The sequence below is a fragment of the Artemia franciscana genome, chromosome 17, assembly GCF_032884065.1.
Source record: "Artemia franciscana chromosome 17, ASM3288406v1, whole genome shotgun sequence".
In the NCBI taxonomy this organism is placed as follows: domain Eukaryota; kingdom Metazoa; phylum Arthropoda; class Branchiopoda; order Anostraca; family Artemiidae; genus Artemia; species Artemia franciscana.
Window position 1 is genome coordinate 11,114,616 of NC_088879.1, and position 21,870 is coordinate 11,136,485.

The window sequence follows — 21,870 nt, forward strand, 5'->3', positions numbered from 1 at the left end:
TTCATCTAACTGCGCGGTTTTGCGTTCTTTAGCCGCAAGCCTGTTTTCATGCTGTTCTTGTGATTCCTCGGCACGCTTTCTTTTCTTACTTTCTCTATCAGCCGCAAGCCTGTTTTCATGCTGTTCTTGTGATGCCTCGGCGCGCTTTCTTTTCTTACTTTCTCTATCAGCCGTAAGTCTTTTGGCATAGACTCATTGAGCAGCTTCCTCGGCTGTTGCCATTGTAGGTTCTTCAGTCATTTTACAATTAAAAATTTCTCTTTCAACGATCTTCTTACAATTAAAAATTTGTCTTTGAACGATTTTCTTAAATACCTGTGTCCTGGTCGTCATTTATATTCCCTCTGTCCCGGTCGTCATTTGTGTCCCGGTCTGTAATTTCTCTTTGAGTGTTTTTTCGTTTTATTTTTTTTTAGTTTTTTACCTTTTTTCTTTTTTCAGTTTTCTTTTTCTTCTTCATTTTTCAGCGTCACTATGAAATACATATTGCCGAACCTTTGTTTTTTTAACTAATATCTGGTGTGCATTGATGACCTTATCCAAGTCAAAATCCCAAACCCAATCATAATCGCTATCATTTTCAGTTTTGATGTGTTTTGACTCTCGCTGTCCAGGTGGATTTTCATCTAACTGCGTGGTTTTGCGTACTTTAGCCGCAAGCCTATTTTCTTGCTGTTCTTGTGATTCCTCGGCACGCTTTCTTTTCTTACTTTCTCCATCAGCCGCAAGCCTGTTTTCTTGCTGTTCTTGTGATTCCTCGGCACGCTTTCTCTTATTACTGTCTCTATCAGCCGCAAGTCTTTTGGCATAGACTCTTTGAGCAGCTTCCTCGGCTGTTGCCATTGTAGGTTCTTTAGTAAATAATGAATAATGGGTTCTTCAGTCATTTTACAATTAAACATTTTTCCGTCCACGATTTTCTTACAATTAAAAATTTGTCTTTGAACGATTTTCTTAAATACCCTTAATGACGTCATCGCTATAACAAACATGACGACAACTAACTTCATGACGACATGACAACTTGATGACATGACGTCACTCGACAGACATAACCTACAGACAACTTATTTTTTACTGCTGATGATGAACGCTGTATATGTGTTCGAAATATCCAGTTAAATAATTTTATATCTATTCACTGTCAATAAAAAGGTTTCATCCCTATTTTGAACTGTTTTACTTTCGTCATTTCATTTTATTTGACAACACGTCCATTATTGCCCCGTCAAAGGTCTCATGCAAGTTTTCAGGGAGGCAGTTTAAATAAAGAAGCACATTCCCCAAAATTTGCCCTCAAAAGAGACACTGTAGAAACTTTTCTTAGTCCAGCTTATGACGAAATTTTTAATTCTGATCGTTTTTACATCCGTCCACAAAATTATGTTTTGCAGCAAATACAATCTCTGATAATACCCTACCTGGAAAGTGATTAGCTTTTAAGAGTGCTTTAGATAGGATGAAATTGTGAAATACCATTTAGTTTTGAATTTTTATCCAGTTACTCTTTCATCATTACTCTGAAAGAGTCATTTTTTTTTTGGTTTTGTGTTTTGTTTTAAGGTTTAGTTTATATTTTATCGGTTTTGTATATAGATAAAATGTGGACAAACACGACGTCACTCGACAGACAGACAACTTATCTATCTATATATATATATAAAAATAAGTTGTCTGTCTGTGGATCTGTGGATCAGGTGACGTCATGTTTCTGTGTCGGCTGACGTCATGAAATTAGTTGTCGTCATTTTTGCTTTGACGGTGACGTCATTCAAGTTATATAAGACATATGTTCACGTAGAAATCTATTAATGTTTAAGTTTACAATGACTGATGAAGATGCTCAAAGAGTCTATGCCAAAAAACTTGCTGCTGATAGTTCCTCGGCACGCTTTCTTTTCTGACTTTCTCTATCAGCAGCAAGTTTTTTGGCATAGACTCTTTGAGCATCTTCATCAGTCATTGTAAACTTAAACATTAATAGATTTCTACGTGAACATATGTCTTATATAACTTGAATGACGTCACCGTCAAAGCAAAAATGACGGCAACTAATTTCATGACTTAATTTCAGAACTTAATTTCTGTGTTGACTGACGTCATGAAATTAGTTGTCGTCATTTTTGTTATGACGATTCTTAGTATATTGTAAAACACATTAATTTGGTTAATAATATACCATTTAAAACACCAAAATGAACATGCTGGAGTAGTCACTCGGTGAGAGAGGGTGTCAGAACGGAGAATGAAGGTCCCAGGTTCAAATCCTGGTTAGGCTAAAAAAGGTAAAAATCTAAAAACTAAAAAAAAAACTGAAAAAACTAAAAAAGGCAAAAACTACAAAAAAACTAAAAACTAATAAAAAAAAAATTAAGAATAAAAATAAAAAAAATAAAAAAGATAAAAACTAAAAAAAAAGTAAAAAGAAAAAACGAAAAAAAACTAAAAAAGCTAAAAAAAAGGTAAAAAACAATAAAAAACTGAAAAGAAAAAAAGGAATAAAACTAAAAAAATTTTCATCTAAAAAACTAAAAAAAACTAAAAAAGGTAAAAACTAAAAGAACTAAAAAGAAAAAAAAACTAAAAAAAAGGAAAAAAACTGAAAAATAAAGGAGAAAAAGAAAACTAAAAAAACATAAATAAAAATAAAAAAACTAAAAAGATAAAAACTTCAAAAAAAACTAAAAAGAAAAAAGAAAAAAACTAAAAAACCTAAAAAAAGGTCAAAACCAATAAAAAAAACTAAAAGGAAAAAAAGGGAAAAAATTAAAAATTTATTTCATCATATACCAATTCAAAAACGAATGTATACAGAGATGACGACCGGGACACAGGGAATATAAATGACACAACTACAACGGGGACGCCGGGGGGCACAGGGGGATATAAATGACGACCGGGACACCGGGACACAAGGAATATAAATGACGCCCGGGGTGCAGGGACATAACTACAAAGGGGACGCCGGGGTGCACAGGGGGATATATAAATGACGATGGCGACTCAGGGAATGGTCGATTAGCAATCACCATCAACAAAGTTCAAGGGCAATCATTAGAATCATGAGGTATAGATCTGAATACGGATTGTTTTCCCATTGACCATTATATGTTGCATGTTCAAGAGTCGGTAAACCTGACAATCTATTTATATGCACAGACAATGGGACAGCAAAAAATGTTGTATATTCGCAAGTTTTACGTAGTTAAAAACATATATATATATATATATATATATATATATATATATATATATATATATATATATATATATATATATATATATATATCTATATTCACAGGTGGGACATAGGGACACAACTACAATGGCGCGTAACTAATATGGCGCGTAACGACTTACGCGCGCGGGGGGGCTTGTATATATATAAAAATAAGTTGTCTGTGTGTCGAGTGACGTCATGTTTGTGTGTCGACTGACGTCATGTTTGTCAACTGACGAAATTACAGACCGGGACATCGGGACACAAATGACGACCGGGACACAAATGACGACCGGGACACCGGGACATAGGGAATATAAATGACGACCGGGACACTCAAAGAGAAAGCGACCAGGACACAAGGAATGTTCGATTAGCAATCACCATCAACAAAGCACCGGGACACAAATGACGACCGGGACACAGGGAATATAAATGACGACCAGGACACTCAAAGAGAAATTACAGACCGGGACACCGGAACACAAATGACGACCGGGACAAAAATGACGACCGGGACACCGGGACACAGGGAATATAAATGACGACCGCGACACTCAAAGAGAAATTACAGACTGGGACACCGGGACACAAATGACGACCGGGACACAGGGAAACAACTACAACGGGGACTGCCGGGGGGCACAGGGTCATATATAAATGACGACGGGGATACAGGGAATGTTCGATTAGCAATCACCATCAACAAAGCTCAAGGGCAATCATTAGAATAATGAGGTATAGATCTGAATATAGATTGTTCTTCCCATGGACAATTATATGTTGCATGTTCAAGAGTCGGTAAACCTGACAATCTATTTATATGCACAGAAAATGGGACAGCCAAGAATGTTGTATATTCGCAAGTTTTACGTAGTTAAAAATATATATATATCTATCTATATTCACAGGTGGGACACAGGGACACAACTACAATGGTGCGTAACTAATATGGCGCGTAACGACTTATGCGCGCGGAGGGGCTTGGGGGAGCGCGAAGCGCCCCCACCAACTAGGTGTTTGGGGGGGCGCTTTGCGCCTCCCCAACAGCTAGTTTTTATATATATTCCCTGTGTCCCGGTGTCCCGGTCGTCATTTGTGTCCCGGTCTGTATATACACTCGTTTTGAATTGGTATATGATGAAATAAATTTTTAGTTTTTTTACTTTTTTTCTATTTAGTTTTTTTGGTTTTTAGCTTTTTTAGTTTTTTTTTCTTTTTTCTTTTTATTTTTTTTTGGTTTTTAGCTTTTTTAGTTTTTTTTTCTTTTTTCCTTTTATTTTTTTGTTGTTTTTACCTTTTTTAGTTTTTTTTTATTTTTATTTACATTTTTTTAGTTTTCTTTTTCTCCTTCATTTTTCAGTTTTTTTTACTTTTTTTAGTTTTTTTCTTTTTAGTTTTTTTAGTTTTTTACCTTTTTTTATTTTTTTTTTAGTTTTTTTAGTTTTTTTTATTAGTTTTTAGTTTTTTTTGTAGTTTTTACCTTTTTTTAAGCCAAGGTTCGAACCTGGAACCTCTTGAACCTAGAACCTGGAACATAACGCCTTACCAACTCAGCTACATCGGCTTGAATACATTCGTTTTTTGAATTGGTATATGATAAAATAATTCAGACGTCATATGTGGACAAACACGACGTCACTCGATAGACAGACAGACAAAAAGACAACTTATTTTTATATATAAAGATATAGATTTTCAACCACGTAAAACTTGCGAATATACAACATTCTTTGCTGTCACATTGTCTGTCCATATAAATAGACTGTCAGGTTTTCATTTATATTCCCTCTGTCCCGGTCATCATTTGTGTCCCGATCTGTAATTTCTCTTTGAGTATTTTTTCTTTTTATTTTTTTTTTTTTAGTTTTTAACCTTTTTTCTTTTTTCTTTTTTCAGTTTTCTTTTTCTTCTTTATTTTTCAGCGTCACTATGAAATACATATCGCTGAACCTTTGTTTTTTTTACTAAATTCTGGTAGGCATTGATATAAATGTATATATACACACTTTACTTACTTTTGGTGGGAACCAGACGATGATCCATCCTGCCCGGCACCAATGGACAATGACTAACATAGTCTAACACGATCCTTCAGCAGCAGCCTCTTCTGGAATCTTCAGCCAGTCCTTATCCCAACGACTTCTTTGTCGGTTGAAGCCAGCCCAAGGATCCAGGTCATTCTTGAAGGTCTGCCAGAGATTCTTTCTTTGGCCGCCGGGTCGCCGTTTCGAAGTTGGAAGGGGGTCGCAGGTGAGGACATTGCAGGATATGATTCCAGCTGACCGTCGTATTGTGTGTCCCAGGAATTTCAGTCGTCGTTGTCTTATGATTCCCGAGAGGTGGGCCCTCCGGGCACAACGCCTTCGAACCTCAGTGTTTGGAATATGAGACCATCGGCTGACTCGCAGTATGTGCCTCATGCAGTGATAGTCAAATACTTGTAGTTAACGCATTTCTTCGGTCTTTAAAGGCCAAGTTTCACAGGCGTACAGTAGGATCGATCGAATAGTTGCCTTGTAGACGTTCATCTTTGTTTTGATGATAATTTAATGTCTATTCCAAAGTAATTTCTTCGTGCTTGTGAAGACGCCCCATGCATTTCCTATTTGAGCCCTAACGTCTGCTTCTGCACCTCCGTTCGGTTTTAGGATAGAATCAAGGTAGCGGCCCTCTTCAACAGTCTCGATGATTTCGCCCTCTATTTGGGTATATGGGTGGTTTGGGGCATTTGCTTTCAAGAGTTTTGTTTAGACTAGCTGATTATGAGGATAGATTTTTGTGATGTACTGGAGACATCGTTAACCATCTTTTGGAGGTCAGCCGACGAGCTACTCATGAGACCCACATTGTCTGAAAAGTCAAGGTCTGTCAGGGCGATCAGGTTGTCTTCTCCCTAACCAGCGACAAACCCTTTGTGTGTGCAAAGTGAATTCGCCATTATCCAGTCTTTTATGTAATTAAACAGAGCTGGCAAAAGGGGGCACCCCTGTTTGACCCCTGATTCAACGTCAAATTCCGTTGTTTCGCCGTAAACAGTTCGGCCTCTTGTAACTGTAGACTCATAGGCTTCCTTTGAGCATCTCGATCAGTTCTGCTGGGACACCGTCTTCCACCATGATCTTTCAAAGCTCGGTCTTGATAAGGAGTCAAAAGTGGCAACGAAATCTTTTAAAGCGATGATATCAGACAATTGAAATCTCTCCCTCTGCTGTAGGAGGAGGCGATGGGTAAGAATATGCTCTTGAAAACCCCTGCCAGGTCTGAAACCTGCTTGTTCTGGTCTTGTCAACTTGTCTCGGGCGTCCTTGAAACGGTTGAGGACGTTGTGCAAAAGACCATCACGACGTTATCTATTAGTTATATACCTCGGTAGTTTTAGCCAACTGCCTAGTCCCCCTTTTATATACCGGTATAAGTACTGAGAGTTTCCGATCTTTCGGGAATTTCTTTGTGGTCCATGCCTCAACTAGAAAGTCTTTCAGCTGACCTAAAAGTGTGGGGGATGACTTTTACATCTCTACTGAGATGTCATCCTCTCGGGGGTTTTGTTATTCTTCATGTTTTTCAGTGCCCGCATAACATCAGCAAATGACGGTGACTGTAGATCTATCTGGTAGGGCTCCTTCAGTAAACTCTGGAAATCTGGTAGATCACGCAAAGTTTTTGTGGGATTAAGGAGCTCGGAGATATGTTCTTTCCATCTCTCAATTCTTTATTCGAAAATAAGGTAAATTTTCAAGGGCTCGTAACTTTTGATGGGCAGGGCTAAACTTAATGAAATTTATATATTTAAAATCAGTTTAAAAATCCATTCTTTTGACGTATCGATTGGTATCAAAATTCTGTTTTTTAGAGTTTCGGCTGCTATTGAGCCGGGTCGCTCTTTACTTACAGTTGGTTATCAAGAATTATTTGTACAATAAATATTAGAGTTTGTTTGAAGGTTTTATTTAACGAAGCTGATTCAGTTGACGTTTGATAGAATTTTTTACAGTTGTGTATAATTGTGAATCAGTTATTACGGATGAGGGCTGTTTGTCATTTTGCTGGTCCCGGGAATGTGATTAATACCTAAAAGTGCACTTCTAACCCCTTATGAGTTTTCAGGTAATTATAAAAGAGAGAAGTATAAAATTATAAACTATAAAATAAAAGAAACGAGTTGATTTCAAATGGAAGTAAAGATTAATGTTAAAACTTGTTACGAACAGAAATAAATCCGTTTTTGAGGTTGGCTGCTCCCTCTGCATATTTTGGCCGTTGCGGTAAAGTCTGACTTATTTTCTCAATCCTATAAGAACGACTGATCAAACACCAAGGCTATTTAATTGGAGTAAGAAGTTTTTTAAAAGAACTGTGAAACTTAAGCGCAAAGAGTAAGAGGCTGAGGAGGAGGCAGGCCACTTCTAATACGGAATTATTTCTGTTCCTTTTTATGTTTTAATATTGTTCTTTAATTTCATTTAAAAATTCATTTAATGCTCTATAAAGTGGATAAGTTGGATAGGGAGGAACTGTTGACAACTGGATAATTTTTGATTTTTTTTTATGGATATATAAAGAGATGTTTTCTGACTCCTCGTATTTAGACCGGGAACTGCGCTACAACTTTAAAATACTCCTTGGCAAGGTTTAATAATTTGCCACTATCCCTACCAAAACTAGGCCAAATCTAGTAAAAACGAAAATATTATCTTATCTAAAAAACACAGGTGTATGAGTCCAACGTATGATATTAGATGATTTACATCTCTAATTGCATATACGCTAATATGTACGCAAAGGGTTCTTATAGTGTTCTGTTTGGAGAGAAGCCTTCAACGTACTCCATAATAAAAAATTCAACAAAAGAAATTTTTACAAAGAAAAACCACAGATTAACCTAAATTTGAGCAGAAATAAAATCAAATAATTTTTCAAGCGTAATACTACAGTAAATCCCTATCAATAAATAAGTTAAACATAAAAGAAAAAAAATGCGATAAATAACTTGTTTATGTAAAGCAATAATGATTGCTTTTAAGGTAATTTTAGAAGCTTGGCAACCGTTTTCTAGTAAGGGCCTAAATGCCAATTTAAGAGTGACTTTAAAGGCTGAAAATAAAATTTACAAAGGAAGGAATTAGTGTATATGGAAAGAGTATAAAAAGACGAAACTGACCTTACTAAGCAATGGAAAAAAAATCTATAAAATTACCGTGGCAGTGTCCTCTGGTCGACACAGCCACATTCGATATTCCCAATTATTTGCCCTTTAATATTTGCCAAATAAATAACATCGCCAGTGTTGATCAGGTAAAGTGAAATACCTCCTATTTATATTTTTTTTGTGTGTGTGTTTTACTACCAACTTCGACTAGAAGAAATCTTAGAGGTTTTTTCTAAGCCTCTAAGTGTTTTTCTAAAATATGAGAAATCTTTGAACTATCTGAGTATCAACTTATTTAAAATAAGAGCCGGTGTCTTACTCATGGATATATTAAGATTTATGGTACAGCTTCATCCATTACAGACAAGGCTGTATTGAGGGGAGGTTTAGGGAGTTTGACTTGTTCCACCAAAAAGTTGATCCGGCTCATAATAACGTAATCAAAATCCATTCGATAAACTTCTGACACCTTTTTAAATTTCTTTTTTTAACTTGCCCCCGCTTCGAAAAAGCCCCCCCCCCTTCGAACAAAAACTCTGTATACGGCCTGAAGTATAAGAATATGGAACATTATATTATCCTTATCAAAAACTGAGTTTGGTATTTTGCTTTCTTGTATGGCATCAGCATTGGCCTTTAAGGGGCACGTGGAAACTAGTGATCCCCCCCGTACTATTGTTAATTCATTGTCGATTTAATTTTATTACTCATTCCATTTTTTTGTTCGTTTGTTTTAAGTTTTTATATTTTATATCAGCTTGTTTTGCTCATTTTGAGTTTTTGATACACTTCTTTTTCTAGTAAAAAGTATCATTTCTTAATTTGATTGTAAGGTGGAAGAATCTGAATCTCGGTGGATTTCATTTTCAGTGTTTACATTTGTTTAATATAATATTCGCTATTAACATTGAATGAATGAATGAATGAACTTTATTACCCGTAAAGTATAAAAAAACACAAAGTACGGAGTATTATAAATAAATATAAATAAATAAACAAAAACAAATACGATAAACAGTGAAGAAAAACAAAATTCAAACTAACAAAAGACAATATGGACTAATCAACCAGTATCAATATGGAAAAAAGGCTGCAGAGGGTCATAAACGTGAATAAAGTTGACAGTCTTTTTACATAAATCATCACTGGAAGACCGAATCCGAGAAGGCACATCTACTAAACCAAATCGAACAATTATTTTTTTGTTTCGGTGCCATCTAGGAAGCCGGAGGAGGAATTTGCAATATCTGAAATAAGCCGTACGTAGAGTATGTCGATCTTTCTTACGGAACAGATGAGCCATGCCTGATAAAAACAAAAGCACAGGGGCGCAATAAGCGTTATAAATCATGCACAAACCGTTGCGGTTGTAACGGCTTTTGTTTGGGGATATTTTTCCGTAAGCGACGCGTCGGTTTTTCACGGCTTGATTCACTAGGGATGAACAGGTAGCGGAAAGTGTTGGGCCGAAACACAGACCAAGCCAACTAACTAAAGAAGAACATGGTAGAACTGTAGTCCCAGTAACGAATGGAGTGACCGCATAAGGGCTATTAAAACAAATAAACTCGCATTTAGACGCATTAACTGACAGTCCAATCTTAGATAGTTCATTGGTTAATATAGTAAAATTAGAAAGCAATCCACGGCGAGTCCGGGCAACAAGAAGAACGTCATCTGCATATGCAATAGAAGACAAACCAGTATTACCGTAAAAAACAGAACTTCTAAGGGGACGCAGGCACGATGCAAGCACGCATTTAAATATACTAGGAGACAATACGGCACCTTGCCGAACTCCCTTATTAATTTTTACCGGGTCAGATATTTGGCCATTCCAGGTAACTTGAATTTTAGACTTTGAATACCAAGAAGACAATAAACTTAGTACGGAAGGATTAACACCTGAAGACGCAAGGGAAAATAGAGCCTGAGAGTGCACAATATTGTCGAAAGCTCCAGAAATATCAACAGTAAGACAGTATAAAGACATTTTAGCTTTTACGGCATCTTTCATGAGTCGGCTTAAAACATGATGTGCATGGGAGCAACCGAAACTTTTCCGGAAACCAAATTGAAAAGGCGTAAAATCACAATTCGACTCAATTTCTGGTAGTAACAAATGTTCAAGCAACTTACTTAAGAAACACGATACTGTAATGGGACGATAATTCACACATGATGTGGGGTCCTTGCCTCGCTTTTGAATAGACGTTACACGGCCACAAAGGAAACTATCAGGAACAAGCGACTGTGCTAAGCAAGACTGGAAAAATATTTGAAGATGGTTAAGTAGAGCAGGACAATCATAAGCAAAAAATCGGTAAGAAAGGCCGTCACCATCAAGGCTATTTGAACGCTTAATTTTTCTTAAAGCCCGGCGAATTTCAGATATTGCTACAGGCTGGACATGAGCCTGCAGGAGACGGTATGGTAAAAGCGGTTTAAGCAACTTATAATAAAAAGACTGAAGAAAACTATTAAATACACTGAACACACGCTTATAATGATCAACAAAATTAACTAGCTGGAGACAAGATAGGGTAGATGGGGAACATTTCTCACTATTAATAACCTTATTCCAGGAGGCCTTATCGGTGGGGCCTGGCCATGCATTCAAGCGTGCCCTCTTCAAACTGGCCTTATATTCAAGTTTACACTTTTGTTTCACAGAGAAAACAGCTCCGGAAGATGGTCGGTCACATGATATCCACATACGTAGCCAAAATTTGGCTTTTTGCTTAGCACGTTTTACTTCAGGATCAACGTTCCAATTAGGCTTTCTTGTACCAATCCTAACTTTATCCACAGGCACTGCAGCTTTGGAAGTTGATTTAAGGCAATGGACGATTTGACAATAATAGAAATTTAGGTCAACTGTACTTGAAGGCGAGGAAACTGACGTTTGCAGCAGGTGATATGGCACTTTTATGGTCGAGAGTAAAGCAGTTAGCGTAGCAAGGTATAGTGGGACATTAGCACGATCCCAATTCAACTTCGTATGCCACTTCGGCTGAGCTGAAAGTATTTTGCCAGATAGCTCACAGGACAAATTACAGCTAAGAATAAGGTGATCGTCGTCAATCTTCTCTTCGTCCACCCTGACAATCGATGATATTAAGCTGGAACTGGAAGAGATCACGTGATCCAGGTTCGATTTTGAACAGCCTCTGTTATGAATATACGTAAATGGTAGGCTCTTAACTGCGACGTGATATATGCTAGGAAGGGATTCTAGCAAGAGGATTGATATATCGGAGGTACCAAGAATATCACAGTTAAGGTCACCAGCTAAAACCCAATTTAGGTCTTTCAAACGTAGACTTTCAAGTAGAGACTTTAAACTGGAGCAACATTTAGCGAAAGATGTGAACGATGCTATAGAACGTCGATCGCAAGGTAAGTAAACGTTTATAAAGGCGGTACTGTCACATTGAATCGCTAAGATGTTATCATCACAATGAATCACAGAGGGCTTTGATGGGGAACGGAAAAAAATTGCTAGGCCACCGGAAGGGCGGCCTCTAGTTTTCTTGGCCTCTTGCGAAAAGAAATGGTGGACATAAGATCGCTTCAGGCTAGAAACGTTTGACTTGGTCAAAAGATGTTCTTGCAAGAACACTATGTCATGGACTAATAATTCATTAATTAACAAGTCTTTGTCTTTTGTGCCGTTAATATTAAGAGAAGCAAAACTTAAAATAGTGGCTTGGTTCATTTTGGAGCAGAGTTCAGAGCGCGTTTTATCACTGGGCAATTCATACTATAGGAAACATGAGCTTCGCCGCAGTTGGCACATTTCGGAGCCTCTAAGCAAGGATTGTCTTTAGTATTGGAATGGCATCCAGAACATTTAGAGCACTTCATCTCATTCGGGGCACATGGGCAGTGAGCTAACGAATGATGGATACTTTGGCATCTAAGACACCGTCTGGGCAATTCTTTGTATTCCGATATTTTAAAAGACTCGTAACCCAAGCGCAGACCTGTAGCGATGGCAGATTTTAGTGCAGCGGAATCAAGGAACTCTAAACGGAATGTATGAGAAGAGCCGATCTGGCTGGCCTCAACAAGACCAGGAATAACGGAGATGAGTATACTGCTAGAAACACTATCGGGAAGTCCTCTAATTACTCCAAGAGGTTTGCGATCAATCACTTTAGCAAGAATATTTGGATAGCTCGCAACAGCAGATGCGGCAAGAGAATTGGCGGAAACTTTATCCCGCGTAACAACAACCCATCTTTTCCTTACCGGATCGGACTTTACCGACACAATACCGTCATGTCCGGCGAAAGAATCAAGCTTTTTCTTGCGAGAAACGGGGTCTCTTAGTTGTGGAGGCGGATATTTAAGAACAACGGCGTACGAGGGTTTGTGATTGGTACCCTTACTATCTGAGACCAAAGAACTATTAATAGACGTTGTTGGACTATTGAGGTGAGCAAGCGATTTTAACTGATCAAGGCACTGGTTGACTTTGGCGGTAAGGATAGAATAAGCTGACGCCGGAATGCTAGGGACTTCAGAGGGGGATTTGATCACGAACTCTGGAATATCAATATTTTCTGCAGAGCAGCGAGAAAGAGTAGCGATAATGTCCGACAATGAACTATTCTTAGCACTGGATCCTGAACGACGAGGTATAGGCTCATCTGGGAAGCAATTGCTATATAAAAGTTTCTTAGCTCCAAGAACATCTTCATACGGGAAAAAATCACTAGCGTATTTCACAATAGACTGATGGTCCAACCCCCCATCGAGATTGTGCTGAGCAAAATTCAAAACTGGGCAATAATAAAGCGTACTGGTATTCCAATTGTCCATGATAAGCAAATTTCACTCACGGCTCGGCATCAGTCCAAAAACAATTAAGTGAAAGAGGTATATCCACAGAGAAGTTCTCAATAAGCACAATTATGAAATGATCCACACTGGCTAAATGAATGCAATGAAAATAAATAATAACTTATCTTTGAGTGGGGCTAGTAATCCAGTGATTTGCAAGTAATCTGAATATTTCAATGCACGACTCAGATGATAGTAGTGCTGAATACTAACTCACAGCCACAATCCATAAATAATCCTTAAGCCGTAACCATATACAAGTTGTATCTTCAATAAAGTGCAAGTGAGATTTTCTTGGGGGGGGGGGTTAAGGAAATAGCACCATGACTTAATTTTGGTGATTTTTACTCATTCAAGGTACATCATTGTTCCTTGTAATGTTGCTCGTCATAAACTTTATATTCTAGTTCACAGCTATTTCTGTTTATTTCAAGGTGCTTGTCGTAAATTTGATTGATTGCTTTAATGTTATATTTGTTATTTCTTTTTTATAAAAAATAACATTTGTTTTTTAATGTGATTCTAGTGTGGGATCATCTGAAGCTGAGTAGATTCAATTTTCTATAGTTTGATGTAACAACATTTCAGCCTGATTCCAACGAGACTGCATTTGAGTCTTCTTTGATGGTTCAATCGTCGTCAGACTTGGCCCTGTCTTCACTAGCGCATGTATTTGCTTCCCTGACGCCAAATGCTAAAAAAATATTCTGTTTGATTGCTAAATACCAGCTAGAGAATGAAGATTCGGATATGTATAAAGGTACGCTCCTCTGCAATGGTGAATTTAGATGTAACCATGGTGTAAGTGTAAGCATGGTGTAATTTGGTGTAAGCATTGTGTAAGTGTAAGCATGGTGTAATTTGGTGTAAGCGGCAGGTGCTGCCGGGTTTGGCTGAAGTTTTTGTTCAATTCTCCATAAATGTATACAATCTGTCAAAAACAAAAAGGCTGGGGATTCTGATTTTAATTGAAAGGGTCCGAAATTTAGCCCCCCTCCCCTTCCCCAAATTTTGGATCTGCTTCGCAGCTTGTTCCTTTTATTGTGCTGAAGCTAATTTTTAGAAGCTCACCGCTTCTAAAAATGAGGTAATTTTGAACTAATTCTGCTTGTTTTAAGTTTGATTATCCCACTATACTTTTCGTCGAAAACTTAAAAAAAAGCAAGTCAGTAACAGAAAGAAAATATTATAAGTCACAGCCTTTAAGTATTCATTCCAATATTACTACTGCTGTAACCTCACTGCAGCACAAAGCAAAACTTAAGGCCTAAACATTTACGCACGCTCTTCCTCCTTGCCAATGTATTCAAAACCACCCTTTTTACACCCTTCCAAGACGTTCAAATTTCCCTTAAGTCTTTGCCTTCGACCTCCTCCCACCCCATTCGTGGACGATCTTCTTTTCTTTTGGCTCTATATGTTTGATCGAAAAGAACGACCTTCGACAGTTTCATCCTTCAGGCTCAGAACGTGTCCTAGCCATTTAAAGCTTTTTCTCATAGCAGGACAGATTGACACTTTCCATATTCCATACAGTTTTCTGTTTGATTTATGGTGGGATAGAAGGGCACCAAGAACAATCTGTAGACACTTTCTCTGGAAAACTTCTAACAAATCTTTCCTATGTCTTGTTAAATCCTATATATATATATATATATATATATATATATATATATATATATATATAATATATATATATATATATATATATATATATATATATATATATATATATATATATATATATATATATATATATATATAATATATATATATATATATATATATATATATATATATATATATATATATGTATATATATATATATATATATATATATATATATATATATATATATATATATATATATATATATATATATATATATATCCTAGTATCTTCCATCCATTATGGCAATCTTTGATTTACAATAACATAATCAATAAGGTTAGCTGTCTTACCATCATGTTTCCTTTAGAAACAAAAGTCAATTGAAGCCCTCACCCTCAGCAAGGTGGGATGTTGCTTTTAACCTAGGGTAGGCATTGCCTCTACCCCCTCCCCCTCTCTCTCTGTGTGTTTTCCTTTCTATCTATTGGGTATAAGTTTGAGCTTTTTCAATTGGTTGTAATCAAACACACTATATGGTTTTTCTCTTATGAGAAATGTTTAAGCAAACAATAAGGGTAGTTAAAAAAATGTTAATTTGTACTTTCCCCCATTTCAAACCTAGGTAATAGGGCATTTTCTTGGTTTTTAATAATTTTTTTCATAAGTTTCTAATCCTGATTCTTTTTTTTTGTTTTTTTAGCTTCACTTCACATTTCCCTCTTCTAGATCGCAAGAATTATATTTTTTTTTCACAAAAAAATATCTGTCAACTAAATTTTTAGGACTTCCGAGCAAACGTCGGTTCATGGTACGAGTGACGTCGTTTTTTTGTCGTAATCAGCTAGATCCCATTGTCTTTTTAATTTAGAATATTGGATTTTTATCTTTTGACGATAAAGTATAACGACAATACAAACGACTCAAATAAGGTTTTGTGTACATGTCTTGCCATATTTCGCAAAAGTGAGAGCACAATTAAATAAATAGAGGAATTCGTAATTGCCTCTTCAATTTAAACATGTTGGCCCCAGTTGTTTTTTTTTTTGCTGAAAACAAGATAGATATAAATAGCAAATTGCTTTTTTATTTATACGTTTTCTTTCTTTGACTGATTTGAAAACAAAGTTTGAGCAAAAAGTAAAGAATAATTATTATGTTAGAACAAACAGAAAACGTTTCGTATTCCTTTAGTGTTATTTGAGATGCTCGAAGTAAGAGCGAAGGAAGATCCTTTTAATGACTGTATACTAGGCTTATTCTTATGATTGTTAACCCTTCTAGTTTATTTAATAATTTCAAATAAGGAAAACCAACAGGAAAAAAAAACAAATAAAAACCTAAATCGGAAAAACTGTAAATCTAAAGACCAAACAAGTCATACATCATGTATGATTACAGCCAACAAGAAAAGTTCAAACTTATACCCAATAGATAGAAAGAAAAAAGAGTGAGAGAGAGGGAGGGTAGAGGCAACCCCTCCCCTAGGTTAAAAGGAATGTCACACTACTTTGCAGTATATCCTTATTTCCATTCATACATGACCCTTGTTGAGGGTGAGGGCACATTAACTTTTGTCTCTATAGGAACATTCTTTGGTATTATTTGAAATACTCGAGGTAAGAGCAAAGGGAGATCCTTTTAATGATTAAATAAAAAAAAACTAGTTTTTTTAACTGAAAGTAAGGAGCGACATTAAAACTTAAAACGAGCAGAAATTACTCCGTATATGAAATGGGTTGTCTCCTCCGCAGTCCCTCGCTCTTTACGCTAAAGTTTGACTCTTTGCCACAATTCTACTTTTTAAAACAACTAAAAACTTTAGCGTACAGAGCGTGGAACTGCGGAGGAGACAACCCATTTCATATACGGAGTAATTTCTGCTCGTTTTAAGTTTTAATGTCGCTCCTTACTTTCAGTTAAAAAAACTAGTTTTTTTTTATTTAATTTCTGAACGTTTTTGAATTAATGCATGTTTGATTTTGGCTCTCCGCACATAAATTATTGAAATGAAATTAGTATATTAATTTTTTTTTGGCTAAATGGCTTTCTCTTAGTTTTGATCAGACGATTTTGAGAAATACGGGGTGGGGAAGGAGGCCTAGCTGCCCTCCAATTTTTCGGTTACTTAAAAAGGCTACTAGAACTTTTAATATTCAACGAACGTTTTTATTAGTAAAAAATATACGTAACTTAAGAATTAACTTACGTAACAAACTTTTATATTCTTATATTTTTATTATGTGTACGAGGGGGTTTGTACCCTCGTTAATACCTCGCTCTTTACACTAAATCGTAAGTTTTGTTCAAATTCTTTAAGAATGACCCCTGAATCAAATAGGCCGTAGAATAAATAGTTGAAATCACTAAAAATATTTTAGCATAAAGAGTGAGGTATTTATCTCCTCCTAAATACCTCGCTCTTTATGCTAAAGTATTTTTAGAACCCTACATATGCGTAATAATCTCTGTTTGTTTTAAATTTCAATGCTATTCCTTACTTTCATTTGAAAAAACGTTTTCATGTTTATTTTTTCATTTTTTTTTTTTATAGTAATGCTAGAAAATCCTGCGCCCTTTTCATTGAATTTTTTCCCCCATGGCATATTTCTCCAAGGAAAGATCCTCCCACATAGCCCCCTCCCTCAACCCTACCCCCAAAACCAAAAAAATCCCCCTGAAAACGTCTGTACACTTCCCAATAACCATTATTATATGTAAACACTGGTTGAAGTTTGTAACTTGCAACCCCTCCCCCAGGGAATGTGGGGGAGTAAGTCATCCCCAAAAACATAGTTATTAAGATTTTCGACTATGCCAAACAAAATGGCTATCTCAAAATTTTGATCCGTTGACTTTGGGAAAAAAATGAGCGTGGGAGGGGGCCTAGATGCCCTCCAATTTTTTCGGTCACTTAAAAAGGGCACTAGAACTTTTCATTTCCGTTAGAATGAGCCCTCTTTCGACATTCTAGGACCACTTGGTCGATACGATGACCCCTGGGAAAAAAAAAAAAAAAAAAAAAACAAAAAAACAAACAAATAAACACGCACCCGTGATTTGTCTTCTGGCAAAAAATGCAAAATTCCACATTTTTGTAGATAGGAGCTTGAAACTTCTACAGTAGGGTTCTCTGATACGCTGAATCTGATGGTGTCATTTTCGTTAAGATCCTACGACTTTTAGGGGGTGTTTCCCCCTATTTTCCTAAATAAGGCAAATTTTCTCAGGCTCGTAACTTTTGATGGCTAAGACTAAACTTGATGAAACTTATATATTTAAAATCAGCATTAAAATGCGATTCTTTTGATGTAGCTATTTATATCAAAATTCAATTTTTTAGAGTTTTGGTTACTATTGAGCCGGATCGCTCCTTACTACAGTTCGTTACCACGAACTGTTTGACTGTATACTAGGCTTATTCTTATGATTGTCAACCCTTAAGTCTATTTAATAATTTCTAATAAGGAAAACTAGCAGAAAAAAACAGCAAATAAAAACCTAAATTGAAAGAACTGTAAATCTAAAGACCAAACAACGTAATAAAACATTAGAAATGGCAAACAAAGAAAATCCGAAAACAGTAGAACTGAAAATTTAAAAGCTAAAAAACTCAATTCCAAGACCAAGCTACTTACTAGCCAGTGAGATACTGGCTGGGCTTTTACATGCACCGAGGACGGTTAATAAGATTTCTTCACAGAAAGATTTGTACAGTATTCTTCTGTTTTCAGTGGTTTTGATTACATATAAAACTAATTTTGTAATAAGTGACTTATTTTAGGTCTTGCCTTTCAAGAATTGTACCGGATGTGTCGAGAATCATTTTTGGTCAATTCTGATGTAACACTCCGTGCTCAACTGACAGAATTTCGGGATCATAAACTTCTTAAATCCAAAAGATCTGCTGAAGGCGTGGAGATGCTTGTGATTCCCTTGGAGGCGGCAATCATTCAAGAATTTCTTTCTCAACAGAATGATAATTCATAAAAATAACCCTTTTTATACTCTTCTATTATATAAGTTTATATTTAGTTAAAGAAACACGTATTTGAAACCTGTAATCATAGGGACTGAATTTAGGTATTAAGAAAATAAAGCCATTGATAAGATGATACAAACACTGTCTGAACAAAATCTCAACTTTTTTTCAAGCTGGCGTAATAACAATTGAAAGGCTGGATCTTTGCTAAATTTCTCGTATATGTTTTTCAGTTGCTTATCTTTTTTACGGCCATTTTTATGTCCACCAATTAGAATACTTTAGCTGCTTATTCAGTTCATGAAATAATTTACATTTCACTATGTATACATGCAGTTTCGGAGTTTTTATCTCGCTTTCCACTTTCCTGCTGACCTACTGTAGCTACAAGGTGTGAATCAGTACGTAAGAACTTACTGACTTTATTCAGTCTCCACTATGATAAATACTTGCTTGTCTTCAGGTATCAGGGATAAAAACTTTTACTTTGGGAAAGTGCTTCTTGTAAAGCATTTTCGAATAACGTGTGGCTAAGGCTCTCAAACGTGCAGGTAGAACCGCGTTCATTGCTTTTGAAAAACTTTTAACCGATAATTTCAAATATTTTTAACATAAATATTCTTTAGAATGTACCCTCCCTCGCTGCAAAAAGAGCCTATGGAAGTAGTTCTACCTATTTGTGTGAGAAAGGAATCCTACTTAGTCCGAAGATGTATTACAGCACTCCTTGTACATAATTTTATTTGACAGAAAATGAAAATACTGCTGAATGCAAAAATTTTTAGACTCTGGAAGCGTTTCAGATTCATGGTCTACGAAAAGATAAATCGTTTTTACACCTTTTAGACTTTAAATGGCCCCTCAGTTTCCTGATGTTTCATTTTAGTACCCTTAGCCTTATCTGGCACACCCACTATCAATCCTCCCCCTTCCCAATAACAAATACTGTATTTAAGCAATGGACAAATTGCGTAAAATACGTACATTCCTTTCCACAAGGGTTGAGGGGGATATGACATCTCCAGAGGCATACTTATAGACGTTTAGACTAAAAACAGTTGGGAGTTTTTGCTGGAAGTAGTCGCAGTCACAAGTAGTCACAGCTAGAGTCGCAACTATACGAAGATATTTTAAACACGGACCCATGCGAAAAATATAACAATAATAATAAAATGATTCAAAAATATAGTGGACAAAATGTAGATTAAATTGAAAGCGACAATAAAAATCTATTTTATATAAACCTTCTTTATATTGTTAAGCAAGGATTTGTTTTATTAAGGAGCTCCCTTTAGAACAGCCCAGTGACCGGAGAGATGCTAAGAGTATGTGGTTTTGAAAAATTCATGAGAGGTGATATTCCACCAGTACTATGAACAAAATCTATGGAACTAGTTGTAATGGTCACTATTGGAATCGCTGCCACCACTTATTGAAGCGGTATGCCTCGTAGCCACCACTATTATAACGTATCGATCACCACTGGTGTCACACTTATATCTGGGGCCCACAATGTCGGTTTCGTTTGCTAAGGTAACGCGATCGAACGGTCAAACAGACCAAACTCTCGGCCACGGGTGCCATCACCTGGTTCGCCACTAATATTTCTAGCTATCTCGTTGAAGGGTAAACACCCCTCCACTGTTGATATAATAATAATGGGTTTTCTTGCGAACTATTTTCCTAGCCTGTCTGGGTTCGGGGGAAAATAATCTACAAAGTTGTAGACCAGTTGACCTGGACCAGTTGGCCAATCCCGTAAACGAAAGCTTCAAAATCAAATGTATTTTAAATATCGTTAGCTATCAATGGCCAAGTCCAGTAAGACAAAAATAGAATTTACATTGAAAGTTTACTTATTGCAAAACCACTAGCTGAGCAATGAGACTTTAATCTATCAATGAAAATTATATCATAGGTAAACATAAGCAAATGTAATTACGGAAAGGAAAACAGGTCACTTATGTGAAAAAAGAAAAGATACAGGGGTGGAATCTCAGCAGTCATCACTGGAAGTAGGCTTTTAAGCGCAACTGTAGCTATGGATTCCAAGACATAAATAGGAGAATCAAGCAATATTTTGTGCAGTGCTTTACCATGTCATTATCAGGTTTATTTAAACTAAATTTTTGGATTTCACTATCTTAAATAGAGATAATTTACAACCTTAAATAGAGATAATTTACGTTCAAGAATGCTTAAAGATCGGTCGGCAAAGAGCCGATCAAAATAATGTTTGATTCAATATACTGAAGTATGATGCTGATTCGAGGAATCTATATTACGATTTAGTTTATCTTGTTTATAGTATACACCACTGGTTCAGAAGGCCCTGGATCTAAACCTAGGCGCAAGTTTATTCATAGGATCTATGAAACATGTCTGTTTGTGTAAATTGAGCCCGCTGTGCTTTGTTATAGCATGAAGAGGAACAAAAATGTCAGAAATCTTGTTGTAGATCTGAATTTACTAATTCCTCTAACTCCGTTAAAATATCAGTTTGGACAAAACTTTACCCGAAAACTTAAATCAACCCTCTAAGACAAACATGTTTAGATGTCATATACATTAGGGGAGGGCTTCCCCCTTCAAGGCCTCCTGGCTTACCACTGTTTGAAATAGAAATACACTGGAGAATTTGTTCATACACCAGCACACATACGAGCTGGTAGTTTCACTCTGACGAACCCCAATCGATGATATATTGTCTTGTTTATTCTATACGAAGTTTCTTCTGAATTATAGCTGCATTTTCCTAATGTCACAAATTTGCATTTAATAAATACGAACTTGTCCAGTCTTGGCTATTCAGTGGTTTATTTTTTCAGTCTTTTCTTGGCACTGACAAGCCGTCCTGGCCGAGTGGATTGGAGCGCTGGATTCAGGATCCTTTGTCTGTGAGGACGAGGGTTCGAATCCGAGTGTACCCAATTATTTAGTTTGGGACGGGGGTCAGTGGCGTGACTTTGTGAGCTCAGCCAGAGTCGATCGAGCTCTAAATGGGTACCTGGAGAAATCTGGGGAAGGTAAACAGGAAGGATGTGTGACAACACAGAATGG

At 36.4% G+C, this 21,870-nt stretch overlaps 1 protein-coding gene across 1 annotated transcript in view; it reads left to right on the forward strand.

Annotated features, from left to right (window-relative positions):
- LOC136037836 (origin recognition complex subunit 2-like) overlaps positions 1–13,934 on the forward strand; it is a 58,280-nt gene extending 44,346 nt beyond the window's left edge. The window contains exon 6 of the mRNA XM_065720678.1: positions 13,747–13,934. Coding sequence (XP_065576750.1) covers positions 13,747–13,787 — 41 coding nt within the window. The 3' untranslated portion in view covers positions 13,788–13,934. The remainder of the gene's footprint in view (positions 1–13,746) is intronic.
- Positions 13,935–21,870: the final 7,936 nt, after the last annotated feature.